This window comes from Cajanus cajan, chromosome 6, assembly GCF_000230855.2.
Source record: "Cajanus cajan strain Asha chromosome 6, NIPB_CcT2T_4, whole genome shotgun sequence".
Taxonomy (NCBI): domain Eukaryota; kingdom Viridiplantae; phylum Streptophyta; class Magnoliopsida; order Fabales; family Fabaceae; genus Cajanus; species Cajanus cajan.
The window spans coordinates 54,822,772-54,842,236 of record NC_138522.1 but is presented as its reverse complement, the minus strand read 5'-3'; the positions used below and the strand labels follow the sequence as shown (position 1 = coordinate 54,842,236).

General features: G+C 27.2%; 2 protein-coding genes across 3 annotated transcripts; both read left to right on the top strand.

Annotated features, from left to right (window-relative positions):
• Positions 1–8,715: 8,715 nt before the first annotated feature.
• LOC109791122 (WD repeat-containing protein LWD2) lies at positions 8,716–10,243 on the top strand. Its single transcript, XM_020350379.3, has 2 exons — positions 8,716–8,856; positions 9,092–10,243. The coding sequence occupies exon 2, from the start codon at positions 9,117–9,119 to the stop codon at positions 10,149–10,151; it is 1,035 nt and encodes a 344-aa protein (XP_020205968.1). The 5' UTR covers positions 8,716–8,856; positions 9,092–9,116; the 3' UTR covers positions 10,152–10,243.
• A 1,988-nt stretch (positions 10,244–12,231) lies between these two features.
• On the top strand, positions 12,232–14,685 carry LOC109791126 (Vacuolar protein sorting 55 (VPS55) family protein). 2 transcript variants are annotated; one of them, XM_020350382.3, is made up of 5 exons: positions 12,232–12,283; positions 12,572–12,646; positions 13,832–13,871; positions 13,949–14,033; positions 14,280–14,685. In XM_020350382.3, the coding sequence occupies exons 1-5, from the start codon at positions 12,251–12,253 to the stop codon at positions 14,461–14,463; spliced, it is 417 nt and encodes a 138-aa protein (XP_020205971.1). In that variant the 5' UTR covers positions 12,232–12,250; the 3' UTR covers positions 14,464–14,685. The 2 variants fall into 2 exon arrangements, with proteins under 2 accessions (XP_020205971.1, XP_020205974.1); XM_020350385.3 differs by lacking the exon at positions 12,572–12,646.
• Positions 14,686–19,465: the final 4,780 nt, after the last annotated feature.

Genomic DNA, 19,465 nt, shown 5'->3' with positions numbered 1-19,465 from the left:
TAAAAATTCTTGAAAATATTTATATAAAATTTTTATAAATTAAATATTTTTATGTTTGATTACAAAAATATATTTTTTACTAAATAAATATTCTTGACAAAAAAATTATTACAAAATTTGGCATTAAACTATTTTAAAAAGTTAAAATTTTATAATTAAAGATATTTAAATACATAATTAAAAAATAAATAAACAAAAAAATGATATATAATAATTAAGAAAGATAAAAATATATTATTTTATTGCATTAAAAATAAAATAAATGAAAGTTATTAACAAATCACATTAAGCTATAAAAACAAAATGATCTTCAATAATATAATTAAAATTGACAGGGTTGAAAAATAATGAAATACAATAAATAAAGAGTATAGAGATATGGGAGAGAAAGAAAGGGCATAGAGGAAGAGAGAGAGAGTGAGAGTGAGAGAGACAAAGAGATGGAGAAGGAGAGAGAGAGAGAAAGGGAGTGAGAGTGTGTGAGAGACAAGGAAAAGGATAAATAAATAAAAAAAAAAATTGGGAGAGGGAGAGAAAGGGGGAGTAAGAGTGGGAGAGAGAAAAAGAAAAATAAAGAGAGGGAGAGGAAAAAAAAAAGACATAGAGAGATTTCTTATTTTTAAAAAGGATATTGTGTTCTTTTAATACGTATGAAGTTTTTTTCCAAACTTAGAAAAATTGAATTTCCAACCCCCATAAAAATGAATTTTATGAAAAAGTGAGATAAAAATAATTCTTATAAAACTATATTTTTTAGATTTTTTTTTTTAAATAACAATCAAACACGAAAATCAAAATTCTTGATTTAAGACTCTAATAAACTAAAAACATTATAATTTAAAGTAAACTTAATTAAACAAAAGTTCATTATGATTATAAATTTACAATTGATTATAATAATAATTAATTATTCATATAATTCATTTTCGAAGTAATTTTTAATAGTTTTTTCAAATACCTAAAACTTAAAAGTTTAAATATTTTTTTAAGTCTTTATATGTATATGAAATTTCCTTTTTTAGTTTATATTGTTAGGAATAATACATTTTAGTCCCCATGCAAACACATTACTTAAATTAGTCTTTATTATAATTTTGTTTTTAACGTATGTGATGTTTACATGGTCTTAAAGTCCAATAATTTTTGTCATGTGGGATTGTCTCGTGTTGTAAAAGTTACATGAGTCTTCTCTATTGATCACATTCAAGTTCAAGATGAATATATTAAGTGTTTTGATATTATAAATATATAGTATATATAATATATATCTTCTTGAAAGATAAAATTGTAAATGTTAATTTTGTGTTTGTTTTGCTTTATGCATATATTAAGTGATAAATTTTTACTTAACAATTAATTTTTCATTTAGATTGATAATTGATAATGATAGTAAGATTTTAAAATGATTGAAAAATATAGCTAATATCAAAATTTAAGATATTGATTTTTTACTTAAAATTATCAATTATTTTTAGTAATAATCAATTGTTTGTTTTATTTTAAAGTAACTTGAAAAACTTTTTTGTAATAATCAATTGTTGCATAAATAACTGCTTGAAATAATTGATTATTATTCAAAATAATCAATCAGATTGTTCGTGGTGAATTTTCAGATTTGTGAAAAATAAAATAATCAATTATTTCACTAAAAAACTCTATATATTGGTTTTCATTATCAAAACTTTGCAAGAAATCAAAACTTTGCAAGAACTAAAATTTTGTAAAAATACACTTGTGAGTGAGCTTTGAACCTCAAGTATGAATCAAAAGTGAATTGTCATCATCGCCTACTTGAAAATATTGGCAAAGTATTTTGGTTTGATTCACGTAGTTTGAATTGTTCTTTACTACATGTGAAAAATTTCCTTAATCTTTTTGTGCACAGTAGATAGAATTCTTGAGTAGGTTTCTCAAGAAATTAAGAAAGTCGTAGTAGGATCTTATAGACAAGTGCTTCTTGGGATACAAAAAATTGTTTCTTTAATAATGTAGGAGTAAATTGCATGTAATATTATGATTGTAAATCTTCTAACATTACTACAAAATCAATCTGATTCACTTAAAAGTTTTTAGAAAAGTTTGTGTAAGAAACTTAAAGATTTTTGTAAATTTCAATTCACCTTGCCTTCTTGGATCAGCCATCTTTTCCAACATTCTTCTTGTCGCGATATTCATTTACGCGTGACCTCTATTTGTACTATGGTTGTTAGAGGGCTTGAGGGCCAAGTCTTCTACTTGTGACAACCATTTTTAAAGGTTTTGGTGTTGTGTTAACAAGTGAGTATCATGTCACAACCCCTTTTGCAACCCATCAATGATCAAATAAAGTTGAATCAACATTTTTATGGTCACATCAACAACAAATAAATGACATTAAATATAAATTAACGACCGAGATTGGTTTGGAAAAAAATGTGTTTATGAAATGACTAAAATATATTATTTTTAATGTTTAGGACTAAAATAGGAATTTGTTGTAAGTATATAGGCTAAGAAGGAAATTAAACCAAACTTAAATTATTTTGACTCCATATGATGTTGCAATATTATATACGATTTTCTTATTTATAATTATTTTTTATTTTAGGCTAAATTATAATTTTCTTCTTCTATCTTATTTTTAAGATTTATTTTAGTCTTTTTTATTTTTTTAAATGTTCATCTTGGTGCTTTATATCTTCTAAGTTTGAGTCAATTTGATTTTATTAAAATAGTCATCTTTTTTTTAATTTGCATCATAATTTTGAATTATTATTTGATTGACTTAAGATGTAAATCTTGTCTCACTGTATTTATTTGCATGAAAACTATGACATTCAATTGATATTTGAATCTAAAAGAGTATTAAACATAGTGTAAATCACACAAAAAAATATATTATCTATGAGATATGTTTTATCATAGTTAAAAGGAATAAATAATAGTCACTAAATTATATAAATTATATACAAAAATAATTAATAGTTGAAATTAACTATAGATATTTACATATAAGATTATTATTATTGCATGTGACTACAACCGACATTTACTTCTATATGTATACAAATTATAATAAGGATAACAAGTAAATTCGTACTCGTGAGTAATGTTCGATCTCATGTTAATTTTGACGAATAATATTCGGTTTAATTAGTTACGAGTACATGTAATGTCCAATTTATAAAATCAGGTATGAGAATGAATATATATTTATCTGTCTTTACTTAAAATTTATATAAAATTAATTAATTTTTTTAGAATTCAATTGAGATTCTTGTAGTTTTGTAATTTCTACTCTATGTTGAAATTTTTACATTATATATTTTTTGCAAAAAAAATAATTAATTTGTAAGTGGATACAAAACAGGCATGAATATACCCGATATCCAACAGAAACGAATGTGAAACACAAATTTCATACTCATTAAGTATAAGGACAAAAATAAATATAAATACGAAGATAAAAATAAGAATATAAATATTTAAACTTACATCTACCTTCCCTATTGTCATTCTTTACTATAAACATTAATTGATGGGACGTAAAATGTTTACTTAACCTTTTGTTTAACATATAAAAAAATATTATAGGACATAAAATCATAGATTTGTTTTAAATCAAGTCAACTTAACTCATTTAACTACTCTAACTATTAGTTAATAAAATATCACTCTTAGTACGGTTTTTTTTATATATTTTATATTAAAAAACTTAACACTTGACTATAAATGATAATTTACAATTAAATAACTGTTTAAAATTGTCTTACATAGTCGGTGCATCTATTTTTTCATTAAAAAGACCTCGAAGAGATAAAGTGCTCCAATATGCATGATTTCCCTTTAAATGTTAAATTATTGAACTACTTCCTCGATGACCGGTAGCTTTTGCCTTTCAACAAAACTATGCTCTAAATTTCACCTTGTTATTGCTAAATTCTAAATCACTATTCCTTAAAAAAAAATACTACTAGTATCTTTGAATCCCTTAAGATAATAATTGTTTCACGTAATAACTAAATACAACTACTTAGGGAGTTCTCAAAAAGAAAAAATCATGCTCCCCATCTATAAACTATTTAAAAGTTTTTACAAATAATAATAATAAATATATTATCTTTTTATAAAAAAAAATCCTCAATAAATCTATGACACCTTCTACTTCATGTATACAATAATTATATATAAGAAACACCTTGATCAAAATAATTAACTTTATGCATAAATAACCAACTGAGTAGTTCAAATTTTTTAAAAGGATATCACATAGCAATTAAATCCAACAAAGTAGATAGATTTTTATGTGAAACCTACTCAAGTTATTCTTGTACAATAGTTAATTTTAATAAGTTGTATGTTTGCACATATTATATAAACGAGTGAATTTGGTGAACATAGATAGGGTTGTTCAATATACTACATGTTGTATATAGAATGATGATAATAAGCATTGACATGTTTACTTATGTAATTGAAATGGTGATGAACATTGATATGTTGTGTATGATTGATATGTTGTAAATTGCATAATTGAAGTGTTGAATAAGCATTAACATGATATTCTTTGATGAGGTGTTAATCATTGGCATGTTATACCTAATTAGTGTGATTTGATCTTTGTGTGTATTGACATAGGGTAATGTATATAAATGATGAATATTTAAGTATGGATGTCGATAATGCTTTGGACATTAAGACATGTTGGCTAACTTAAAACTTAAGGAGAGATAATGTTTTGCAAACTAAAGATTCCACATAAAGAATCTTAGGGTGATGCTTGAGTAGGCCATTGATGCAAAATACTTCATGAGTAGGTGTGCCTTTTGGAGATGGTTTTGAGGCGTGTTAAAACTCTTACAGGTCCTTAGTTAATGATTAAATAAGGTAGGGGGTTAAGAGCTACAACTCTTAACCAAGTATCTAGAAAGATTGCATGATTTTTTTAATGATAATCAATGGGTGAATTTCCCACGTGTCTCAATTATGTATGTCAAGATTGTGGTAAACTTGTACCTAACTGTACTTTTCTCAATTATAGAATTGGACTTTCCCAATGTAAGTGACAAAACTCAAGAAACTAGAGGAAGGATTGATATTTCATTTTGTTGTGATCAAGCTGACACATTGAGTGTGAAAATGATTGAGTTGATTCAGTAGGATAAAGTCACTTAAATTACTTATGTTGTTAAGATGTGTCCGTAGGTGAATGCGTGACGACGCATTAGTCGATGTGTATGCATGTGATGATTATATTGAGGTGTGTTCATATGCATGGTATGAATGTCTGGTTGGCATGATTGTATGAGATGCTTGATGACTTGGTGTTTAGTTTTCAAGTATGCGTGATTTATGTTGTATTGTATAAATTGTTTTTTTTTTGTTTACATGTTTTCAAACTTTAACTTACCATTTTGCTTTTATGTTGATTTGGACTGGGATAATTATACGTTATATGAAAGAAATTTAGGGCTAAACTTAAGGAATTGTTGTGCTAGCAAGTGGTGTGTCTCTTTGTTGATGTTGGTACCACTTCAGGTAACTTGTATATAACTATGTTTGACTAATACTAGGGCATAAAGTTATTTTTAGATTTTTGTATATATACGTATAACTTATCTATATTAGTACATGTGTTTTACTTTTATATTCATGTTCTATATATGTATGACACATTTCCTTTTTTAATAATGTATATTATAGTAATATAATTTTTACTATCAATAATAATTTTGTATAGTGTATTAATCATGATAGATCGTTACAAATTTGACGAATAACATACACAAAAATATAAAAATTAATTATCTAAATAATAATTAATTGAATTATTAGATGCATATCTTATAAAAAAAATGAAAGAAGTAAATTAAGTTTTTTTTTATAGAATAAATTAATATTATCACAATGATAAAAAAATGTTTTCACATTTTTCTTAAAAGGTCCATATTTGTATCACTCAAATAAATTATATTTATTGGATATTGATTTAAAAAAAATATAAATATTTCACATTTTTTTTAGAAACTTACGACAACTGTCATAAATATTAATTGTACAATATGTTTATATGTTCAATACACCGTGTCATTGTTTTCCTGTTATGCACTGGTTTATTCTCACTTTAAAATAGCCTGATTATATTTCGGCAAAATCACGTTTCTGACAAAATAAATCCAATTGCATATATATATATTGCTGGGAACATAGTAAAGTGCTTGATTAGTTTTTATTAGTTTGTAAAATTAAATTTAAGGCGTGTGAAATTAATTTTATGAAAGTACTTTTTATAATTATTCTGTTAAAAGAATATTTGATACAAATTTTCCACATATTTTGTATTATTAAATGAAATTTACGTGAATCTATTTATTTAATACATGTAACCTACAAGAGTTTCATGAAATAATAAGTAATGGGAGAACATATTAAAATACATTATTAACATTATTCTCTCTGTTAAATGTAATTTATTATAAAACTTATTAAACTTTAAAAAATGTTTTATTTATAAATTAAAAGTAATTATATTTTAAAATATAACATAACGAATTGATTTAAATATACTATTAAATATTCTATAATTATATCACTTTATTGAAAAGTAATTATTCTAGTATTAATTATTTCAAAATCATCGTAATAAGTTTATTTACGCTTAACTATAAATTAAGAGTTTAATAGTAACTAATAACAAATACAAGATGAATTAGTACAAAATTATTTTAACTTAGTTAGTAATTTTGTATTTTAGTATTCGTGTCAGTAAGATTTTATTGTCTATAATAATCTATATGCAAATAAAATTATTTCATATATAAATAATAATAGAGTTAATTATTATTGTAAAAAAATTTTATACTAATAACTAATTATATTTTTTAGTTATATTATGTCATTGTTAAAAATAAATGTATTTATAATAATATAATATAATTAAAAAATATAATTGATTCTCAGTAAAATTTTTTTTCATTCATAATATATAGATGATTACCTCATAATAATATAAGTGATTTATACCAAAAGAAGAAGAAAAAAGTTTGGTAAGAGAACAACAACAAAGTTCCAATTATTGGGGGCTTCCAAAAAGATTGAAACTTGTGCCCGTTTAAATAGAAATGCTGGTTCAACTAAATAAAAGAGACACCTGATACGTTGAAAGTTAGAAGAGAGTTACAGTTTTGACTTTTGATTTTGAAAATGTTTGATGTATATTTTAAACATGGAAATTGGAAAGTGAAAAAGGGGTCTCCTTGCATTCTTAATTTTTATTTTCACACAATGACTTAGCATCGAAGTCCATTTATCTTATGTGCAGTACTTAAAAAGAAATGTATAAGGTAAGATAATAAAAATATTTTTCTTTGAAAACTTTTAATTTTGATTAAAGATAAACACATTATTATCTTTGACTTCCATACTTTTAAAATAAATAAATATCGCCACAGTTAAGATAAAATTTAAACATAGTATTATAAGTGTTTTATTGATTTTTAATTAAATAATATAAATTATATTACAATAGATATTACATATATAAAAAATAAAAAAACGTCGCTATAAATATAATATATGTAAGTATAAATTTACTCTTATATAATTTTAATATTAATTTTGAATAAAATTTAATAATATATATTATGTATCATTATAATTTATATTTGCAATTCTTTTTAATAATTATGAGAATATAATTATAAATAAAATTATTTTTTAGTAATGAATAATAAAACTATTGTGTATTTTTTTTTATAATAGTATGCATTGAAAAATTGTTATCAAAATGATTTGTTTTAGCTAAAAAAAACAACATAAACAAGTAGTATAAATATGTGCTAATTTTTGTGCTTTGTAGATTTGTAGAATAAGTTATTAAAATAGGGAGCTGTTATAGTACCCATGAAAATTGAAGAGTTTTGGTATATTAAATTATGTGAACAAATAAATTTTAAAAAATAAATTCAAAATAACATAAATTCTAGATTAAAAATTTGTATAAGATGAATCAATCAAAAAGACTAATTAAAAAAAATTAAAAGGTCAATTTTCATAACAAATTTTGTTTATATGTGACAAAATTAAAAAATTAAAAACAAAAAATTATAATAATATTATAAAAAAAAAATAACTGAAAAACTAATTTATATTATAAATTTAAAAAAATTATCACCAAAGAAAAACTAAAACATATTAACAAAATATTAATATTAAACTTTTTAATTATAATAGATGTTACACTAGATATAAATTAAAAAAATATAAAAATAATATAAAAATATAGAAAATTTTATACAAATAAATTATTAAAAATATTAAATAAAAAAAGAAGTAATTACAATAAAATAAAATAAAAAAAGACTGTTTCAGTACCACAAAATTATAGTGGTACTGTAGAATTTCTGATTAAAATATCTAAGGGAAACCCAATACATAAGTGATAAATAAAATAAAAGGTGATGACATTGTATGAGAAGAATACAAAATCATATTTATGTTTATTAATTTCCTTTTTCAAGTCTGTGAACTGTGAAGCAAAGAAAGCATAAAAATAATGTGGGAGTTGCAATGGTTGGTGTTAGATATTGTTGACTGGAGTAGTACATATGATGTCATGGTTGGAGAGTTGTGACAATAGTAGTACTCGGAGTGGACATTTTGATTTTAGAAACGTGATGGAATTATGGAACAAATAGCCTATAAAAGCTGACCGAACTATCGAGCAAAAACGATTGACCATTAGCTTCACCTTCCCTTCCCAATCCCGTCCCTTTCTCTGCTTGCGCTGCGCCTTCATATTTATTTCCTTTGCCATTGTCATTGTACTCCACACTGCACCAAGCTAGCTAACACCCCAGACTTTGGAATCTGCGCAATGTAAGCCCCTTTTCCAACTTCTCTTTTTTAAGATAAGCTTATTCACAACTACTCTTTGTTTTCATGTCTCTGTCTCTTCTCCTTCATCTTCTCTACACAATCATATATATTTTCACCCTCTTTCTTTTCTCAAACTAATAAATATAATATAGAAAAAGAACATAAAAAGATATCTAACTAATATATTAATTAAATAGAGTTTGTACGTACTTACACATGGGAATCTTCCATGCAGAGGCTTCTTGAATCTTGACTTTCCTATGGACTCCATTGAAGTTAACTTCAGCATGCAGAGCCACACAGAGGTAAAACAAGGAGTCCACACCTACGTTGCTCAGTGGCCAATTTCCTCTCTAGCATGGTCAATGCGGCGCGACAAAAACCCTCGTTTCGCCATCGGTAGTTACTTGGAAGAATACACCAACAAAGTGGAACTGGTCCACTTCAACTACGACACGTTCAACTTCACCACCGACCCTCGTTTAGTCCTCGACCACCCTTACGCGCCAACGAACATCATGTTCTTCCCCTCGGAGGACGACACGAATCTCGACCTCATCGCCACTTCAGGCGACAACCTAAGACTATGGGAAATCCACGAAGACCACATTCAACTAAAGTCCCCACTGATTGGTAACAAAGTTAGCGATAACTCGGCTATAACCTCGTTCGATTGGGCTGTATTTGACACGCGTCTGGTGGCCACTTCGAGCGTGGACACGACGTGCACGATTTGGGACATCGAAAGGGAAGCAATGAAGGCGCAGTTGGTGGCACATGACAAGGAAGTGTATGACATCTCATGGGGCGGGTTTAATGTTTTTGCGTCGGTTTCTGGGGATGGTTCAGTGAGGGTGTTTGATTTGAGGGACAAGGAGAAATCGACGATAATTTATGAGAATCCGGTGCAGGATTGTCCTTTGTTGCGTTTGGAGTGGAACAAGAATGATCCAAGGTTCATGGGAACGGTTGGGTTGGACAGCAATAAGGTGGTGATATTGGATATTAGGCTACCAACAACGCCGTATATGGAGTTGAGTAAACATAGGACGTGTGTGAATGCGATATCATGGTCCCCTGATTTTGGACGCCACTTGTGCTCTGTTAGTGATGATGCCAGGGCTTTCATTTGGGAAGTCATGGACTCGGGGTTTCCATCAGGGAATGGTTCCGATGTGGAGCCTGTCATGTGGTACGCTTCATCTGCTGAAATCAACCACGTGCGTTGGTCCCCGCTGCAGATGGACTGGATTGCCCTTGCTTTCTTCAACAACTTGCAGTTACTCAAAGTTTAACTTTTCTCTTCTTTTCTTTTTTCCTATGCTTATATTACTACTGTCTTCATTTTGGAACTTTCATATTCAATAGAAATATTCATTATTTCTCATCATTAAATGATAAAATAATTATTAAAAAAGTGAAATCCGTTACAAATAAAAATATTATCTTTATTTATAGATATAGACATGATAAAGGATTAAATCAATCTTTATTGAAAACAGGAAGAGTGAGATTGAACTTATTTAAAAACGTAAATGATGAAATTAAACTAATTTAAAACGTCAAAAAAACAAGAAGAAAACTCGGTATTAACACAATTTCATTAAATCACTATCTAAAAATAATATAAAATGTATTCCATCAAAACTTGTAAACTTTGAACACATTATCACTAAAAAAGGAAATATACATTTACATAATAATTTATAAACTTTAAATTTTAAATAGCACAACTACATTATAAAGATAAAATTCTATTTACTAAAATCACGAGAATATAGTGTTGGGTAGTTAGAAATACGAAGATCTAGGTTCAATCTTTATTGAGACTATCTTTATAGTTCAAATTAGTCTAAAAAAAATTGTACATTTTAACTATTTGTATTTGGAATGATACAAATTTTATTATATTTAAATTCAACTTTTTTTACTGGTATTTAAACTTAATTTAGTCATTTATATTTTTAAATAGGTTTAATTTTTATTCATTGTGTCAAAAACTATATTAACAATGCAATTAACGATTAACTCAAAATTTGTTGATGTTAGATATATTGCAGAAAAAAATATTTTAAATCACTTTATAAAAATGAATGAGTGTTTTAAAAGATAAATAACGGAATAGAGTTAAAAAAGAATTAATAAAAGACTACAAGTGTAATTTACGTTGGATGATGCGATAATTATAATTTACTTTCGTAATATTGTTTTATAACGAAATTTGTGGAAGTCCAAAAACATTGATAAAATAAGGCGAGAAAGAAAGGGTGGGTCAAAATTGGGAGCAACTCCCAGCTCTGCACTTTTTTCCGTCTGAGATAATCTTTGTTTGCAATCGGGAGAACGAGAGAGACATCAAGCATGGCGATGACAGTACACGGTACCTGCTACTTCTTACTCACACTACCCCTTTTCCTCTGTGCAATTCTCTTTATTACTCTAATTAGGTCGCAATTACTTTAGCTTCCCAACAGCTTTCTCTATTAGGGTTATGCGTAGTAAATTCCCTTAGCAATTCATTGGGTTTTCCTAAGATTAATGAAATTAGGGTATCCAAACATGGACTGGCCTTTCTGTTAGGTCGCTTCGCATAGAGAACTGAAGATTGAAGAAATTGATCCAGGAACGTACAATTTCACATAAGGGTCCAGGGCTGTAATGAAATTGGGAATTTAGGATGCTTATGTCAAAAACACTAGGGTGATGATTCTAAACCCAAAGATGAAATTTCCTTTGCAATATTGACTATTCAGTTCAAGTCCAAAGAGGAAAGAATGTAAAACACATGTTGCAGTGTAGGTTGGATGCTGAGATTAGAGCTCCAAATTATTCACCTACATATGTGTGACGTCATCACCCCAAGGGAATTTGGAGTGCATTTTAGGGGATAAGTTTATAATTTGCAGTTATAACCGCTGATCAAGAGTTGAGAGACTGATAGATATACATACACATGTAACAGACTGTGAAGTTGTTAATTCTCAATAGTTAATCTTTTAATTAACAGTTATAGATGTTAAATCCTTCTCGTGTTCTATTTATTATCATTTCATTTGTACTTTTGGAGATTAAACTGCTGTGGGATGTGGCCGAATTCATGCTGCACTTTTCCAAATGAGGATTTATGTTTACTTGCCTTTTGCTTCTTTTTTTTTTTTTTTTCTTTAAATTTTTTGTTTTAATTCATCAGTGTATATACTTTAATTATGTTACTGACTCTGTCCTTTATCTGATGTTACAAATCGGGGTTGTGGGACTGATCTTGTCTTCACAGTGTAAGTGTAAAACTAAATTCTCTTTAATTTTGTATCATGGTTGATTATATTGCAAAATAAAGTAAATCAACGTTTAACTTTCTTTTTCCTGGACTTGCAGCCTTGCTGGGTTGGCTTTTATGTTTTCGGCTAGCATTTTGCTACAGATTCTGGTATGCTTTTAATGAAATGAGTAATCTCTCTCTTTTTTTTTTCCCCTCACAAATATGTTTCCTCCAACTTTAGTTTGACCATTTTTGAAGAATATTTGGTTTTTTGAGTATTCTAAGTTTAATTTTGATTGTTTACAAAATAAATCAAAATATATTTGTAACTGCATTCTGAAAAGTGCCATCCGAGGTAACATATAACATTTCTGACCACATCAACCATTCATATACCTGTTGTTCTTGGGTGAAAAATCTATGTATTATTGACATCAAACAGTAAAAACATTTCAGGTCAGCCTTAAACCAGGATGTTTAACTCTGCAGGAGAGCTTTCAAACCTGCCAAATTAGCCGTATTGAATTTACAGTTATGAATAATAGTTTTATTCAGAATCTAATTTTGTTATAACCTCAAAGATGTCAGAAAAAAATCTTGAATTTTAATTTGTTTGCAATTAAAATTTATAAAGGAATGGTTCATAAAGGAAAAGGTTGGGAAGGAAGGAATGGGAAGTGAAAGGAGGAGTTTTTCTTTTGTTTGGATTTTTGATGAGAGGTACAAAATGGAACTCTATTTGAGTCTTGTGAGACTATGATCACATATGGGAAACTTTTTAAATTGTAATAAATTTGCTGGTGGGTTATCTAGTCTTTACATCTTGGATTTTAATATTTTATAATTATCAAATTTTCGTGGAAGGGTAGAACGTGTTTTTGCCTCTCCATAATTTAGCAAGATAGGTTTTAGAAAACACTATTGTATTTTATTTTGAAGTTCCGAGGACCCAAACTTGGAGGTTTTAAGGATGTCTTTGGTTAAAATAAAGTTGAAAAGTTGAGTTTTAGTTGAAGGCTAAAAGTTATGAAGTTATTTTATTAAATTAGAAGTGTTTGGTGAAATTAATTTTTGAATTAGCTGATATATGTAAAATGATAGTAGTATAAAAAATGTTTATATGATCTTTTTATATAAATTTAATTTTTTATTTTGAAGACAAAAGTATATTTTCACATAATTATAATTTTAGGTTTTTTAGTTAATGTTTAACTCATTGTTTATTTAAAGCTCAATTATTTTATTGAAAAATAAAATAAATAGTGTAATATTAAAGGAAGCAGTAAATGAGAGTTTTATTAAAATATTAGGATAAAAACAGAAAAAAGAAGTTATAAACTCAAACACCAAGTAACATGAAAAGAAATGTTGTAATTAGTGACATAAGCTCAATTACCAAAAGCCTCTACTGTAGTTAAACAAACTTATAATCTATTTAAATAAGCTATAAGGTAGTTGAAATGACTAGCTAAATACACTCTAACTCAAACCATTGGGAGTGGATGCGATGGGATTGTATGAGCCAAATTTAGTTCAAACAACAACAAAAAAAATGCTGTATTCAAATAAATATTTTTTATGATGCTATGGTTGATACGTGATCTAGTTGTAATTGAATGTGGGTGCTATATTGGCTCATATAATTTATCTAATCTGTTGATTGCACATTTACAAGTGTTTAAGAGTATTCCATTTGCTTCCTATTTGCCATGGCAGGCGTGTGCAATATATAACAATTGGTGGCCCATGTTATCAGGTAAGTTAGAGTCTTTTAAATTGGTATGTTTGTACATTTGTTAAAAAAATTTAATGGCCAGAACATTGCACCTGCAGCTCTGATGTATGTGCTGGTTCCTATGCCTTGCTTATTCTTTGGAGGAGGATCCACTCAATTTCTAATTAGCCGTGATGGTGGGGGGTAAGTATTTGTTGCCATTTGTTGCTCAGAAATGTTCTCTAATCTTATGTAGAAACAATTTTCATGCGATTGGCTTTTGGGTTACTGCTATTCTGTCGTATACTTGTATGCGATGGGTGTTGCACTTGTTTATATAATCCCTTTTCAATTCAATGTGAATACAGGGACAATTTTATTTAAGGATTATTTGTTTTCAGCAGTAAAATTTATTTAAAGATTATTTGTATACCTGATATTATGTTGCAGTTGGATAGATGCTGCAAAATTTTTGACTGGAGCATCAGCCGTTGGGAGCATAGCCATTCCTATAATCCTCAAGCACGCTCATATGATTGAGACAGGCGCAATGCTCATCGAGCTTGTATCGTTCTTCATATTTATATGTACTGTTTTATGTTTCCACCAAGCCAACCTTGATGATGATTGGTAATAACAAATTCCACAAAGTTCTGACATCCTGCTAGTCATTAGGGTTTGTTACCCGTAAAATGGGAACCAAATAGTGAAACTTACTACAACCATGGGAAAAGAAATGTATGTTCAAACCTCTGTAAAGCTCTTCAGTAATTGCTTTTTTGTTAGTTTGTATTCTCGTTATAGTAAGATATTTGTCATAATTTTGATTCGTGGAGAACACGTGACGTTTGACTTCCTTGGTTTGCCTATTGTTCATAGAGTGTGAATAACGGTAATGTATAACATTATATTCTTATGCACGAACAAATGCTCTTGTACACGCAGATGTACATGTACCCATCTTTGTGGTGAAATACCAATTCCTCTGTTTAGATTATAAGCCAATTAAGTGTACGTTGAAAATTTACGATTAGTCCATACAAGCGTGTGCTCGTGTCTCAGCTTTAAGCCCATATTAGGGATCTGTTTGGGGGGTAGGGTGTGTGAAACAGCCGAATGGGGGACAAGCAAGATTTTTCGTTGGTGGAGAGGACTTTTCATATGTATTAAAATTTATCTCAACTCAATTAAACTAGTTCTTCAGGTTAGGTATTAAAATTAAATGTTAAAAATTCAATCTATTGATATATTTTGAATTTTAATTTATATACTATCAAAAATAAAAATTGACAGCTTAAAAGCACACATGGGATACTCGTAAGTCACTATATTCTGCTTATGCAGTTATGCTTCAATAGTTCAATTACCAATCTCACCCTCTTTATTTTTCTTTTCTAGGATTTTACTTTTTCTTTTTTGACCTTTCTCAATTCCCATCCACCGTCAAACATAAAGTTGATAACTTATTATATTGGCTATCTTATAATATAAGACACATTTTGTTTATTGATTTGGTTATATTGTCAAATGACATTTGATATAAGTTGATTGCGTATTACGCTGGATAGTATTCATTACATGGTCGGTGATTTCTTGGAGTACTTATTATTTAAAATAAAGAGCTTTATAATGAGATTTATAGGAAGTAAGATTCTATTAATATTTAGTGTAAAAAGTTTATTTTTTTTTTGGTTCGTCCCTGGAGTATCCACCGCCGACAGCAGTAACTAATCTCCTCGCTACGTTGGAGGCACCTTAAAGGGTGGGATAGCTGGTCTCAAGATTTAACACGGCTGCATACACAAGGCAAGATTCGAACCCCTGACCTTGCTTAAGCGTGGATCAACCCCTACTGCTGAACCACACGCTTGTCTGCTTATGCAGTTATGCATAATGTCATATTTTAAGAAAAAATGATTTGAAAAAAAAAGTGATATACAACATAACTATTTGAAAGAAAAAGAATCAAACATCATATACGATATAACTAGTAGAAAGTCATTAAATAGAAAATGTAATTGGTTTACATTTGACTTAAGATATGTTTGGAAATTTTTTTTATAAGTATATTATAAAAAAAACAAAAAATAATAATTCATAAATTAAAATTAACTTATATATAAACTAATTTGTAACTAGCTTCTCTAAAAATTATTTTTCTTTTGTATAAGTTAGCTTTTGTTTATGGGGTAGTTTATTTTATTTTTCCTAAATATTTTTTCTTCTAAAAATGTTTTCAGAAAAATTTATACAAAGACTCTTATAAAATGACCATGAAATGGAACAAAGTAGATGAAGAAAAATATGACAAAATTTTATTTTTTATTACTTAATAAATTATAAAATAACTTTTTTTTCAAATTCAAAATACTTTAATGACAAAAACATTTACCATAGTCATCATTGTAGGTGCACCACCAACCCCACCTGACTCTCATGATCCCTATCAGTACTACTACTTTTATTGTCAACGTTACCATTATTATTATTATCTATATTAATATTTTTATTATTATCATTGTCATTATTATTGTCATTGATTTCAATGTTGTTGTTATCGTTACTATATTTTTATCATTGTTGTAATAAAAAATATATGTTGTAATAAATTTAATATTATTTTATTTGTAAGGTATTTCGTGTTTCAATATTTTGTACAGAAAAAAGTTATATTTTTATCTAGAAAATGAATGATAAAAAAAATGGAAATCAATTAAAAAAAAACTGCTATATAATCTATGAAATTTCAATACTTAAAATGGAAAAGTAGTCATACAATATCTTAATGTTTAAGACAATAATCAAACTCTGATTTTTAGTGTTTTTAATTTTTAGTTAAAAAATATAATTACCGAATTATTTAAGTTATCGAAATTTAGGATTCTAAATCATCAAATTCATACCAAGTATTTGTTTGGAGTAAAACTAAATAGGGTCATTACAAATCATTGTTTATTTTCCATTGTAACTAGTGGCGAGTGACGACTTATAAAATGGTGTAGTGTGTGTCAACAATCAAGAGAGTTTGCAGCAAAAGTCGTCTATGCAGTTACTTGGAAATTACTAACTTAAAATAGAAAGAAAAAAAAAAAAAGATATAAAATAGAGAGAGAGAGAGAGAATCTCATTAATTGATAATGAATTGCTTATGACTGACTGCTTTGATTTGTGGATTTCTATATATCTTCAGTTCTTATGACTTAATGAGTCCATTCCAACATGATGATTTCAACGCGTTAACACACTAAAATCATTTCTTCAAGTCCTGTCCTGTCAGTAATCGAGTTTTAAAATAGTACTATTAATAGTCTAATACTATTACTATGCATTTTCGCTATATTTTCCTACAATTATTCAACCATGGTGTTACCCTAGGCTTGTTAGTTGTTGGGCTTTGCTGAACTTCCTCGTAGTTTCCAGGTGAACTCAATAACTCTACTCATTCACATGATTCAATTTCGAGTTAATCTTCCATCTACTTGAACTTCTTTTATTTAAATCTTAGTAACCAACTATTTTTTAATTATACTAACAAACTACTAATTCAACGTAAGTTAAATTTATCTCAAATTCATAAAATTTAGTAAACCTTACATTTTATTTAATGACTTTATATTGATTTTATAGTTTTCAATAAATTTCAATTTATAAAAATGTTTAGAGAAGTGTGTTAAAGACTATTAATACTTAATACTTGTTCAAAAGTTATTCAATATAAGTTATAGAGGAGGGATCCTTTTATTCTTGGAATAAGTTTACCTAGACTTACTCGGTTCAATAATTCATGTTCTACATCAAATTTCAACGATCTAACCGTTCAATTTAAAATTCTTAATGCATAAATCAAATCTGCAAGTTTTTAAAAAATTTAAAAGTTATTTAATACTTTATTTTATTAATTTAAATTGACGGATAATCATAAAATTATTTTATACATTAATTCAAATTAATAAAATAAAATATCAAATAATTTTTGAAATTTTTAAAAATCTTATTATACTTTATATCCTAATTATCTTAATATACTCCTTATTTCTCATATTTTATATTTCACTTTACATCGATACGCGTCACTTGAGCAGTCAATGGGACGAGAGTTGTTTGCATGAATCATCCTACTAATTGCTAGGAGTGGGACCTTGAGCAGGAGAGTCAACTAAGTGTTTTAGTCAACACTCTACAATGATATATATTATACTGAGTGAGATATATAGTGAAGTAAACTACTCAGAAATTCTTCAAAAGTGAAGGCTTCTATAATATTTCCTTGCATTTCTTGTTCGGTTCCTATCAATCATCACATCTAACGCGTTAATGTATGCATATGTGTCATGTTCTACGTTATCACTCCAGTTTGGTCCCATCCAAACTAATTCGGAAAATTTATGGTTTCGACAGATTAGTCCGTGTTGGGTATATATACAAATGAAACTATAACTATACATTTTCGTAAGGTAATAAAAGAATTAGTAAAGAAGATATGGCTTTATTCTTTACCAAATAAATAAATGAGTAAATTACTTTATTTTCTGTTGATATGTATGACTATTATACTATTATTTTTTCATAGGATAAAAATTACAGTCTCATCCTTTTATAAATTATAATATATGATATTATATCCATTTATATTTTTTTATAGAGTTCCGTTACCAAAAATATATTAAAGATAAGATATAAATATTAAGATATTATTTAATTGATGTTATCTAGGGGTGTTCATGGATCGGTTTTTTCAAAAAACCGATCCAAACCGAACCGAACCGTTTTATAAAAGTGGATCGGTTAACCGATCCACTTTTTATAAAGTGGATCGGTTTGGTTTTCTTAAAATATGGATCGGTTTTTTTAAAATTGGATCGGTTCGGTGCGGTGCAATTATCCACTTTTTACTCATATATGGATCGGTTTTTTTAAAAAACCAAACCGAACTGAACCGATCTACTTTGTAAAATGGATTGGATAACTAAACCGGTTTTATAAAGTGGTTCGGTTCGGATTTTTTTTCAAAATGGATCGGATTTTTCAATATGGATCGGATCAGTTATGGATCGGTTCGGATCAATTTGGATTTTTTGCACACCCCTAATGTTATCAATATAATATTTTAATAGTATCTGAATAAATTAGTACTTTATAATAAAATATTATTTATTACATTTAATTAATGTAATGATAAAATACGTATTTTAAATATATGATTTTTTAAATAATATATTTATATTAAAAATTTATAATTCAACAAAATATAATACTTATATATATATAAGTTAATTTATATTATATATATTGACGTGTTTGTAAAAGTATATTTATATAATTTATTTTATAGTTTATTTATTTTATTTATTAGTTTAATAATTAATTTAAATTAAATTATATATGTTACAATTTTTAATCAAGGTGAATGATAACGAACTAAAAGTATTTTAAATAAAAAATATTTTTAAAAATAATTAAACTAAAAGTGTTTTTAAAAAGTTTATAATAATAATTATTTATCGATATTAAGGTAACATAATAGGAGAGTAATAATATAAGGAGATAAAAGTATAGTTTATTTGATATTATAATGAATAATGTAATACTTATATCTTTAAAGAGAGAATTAATGATATTAAATTAAATAGAATAAA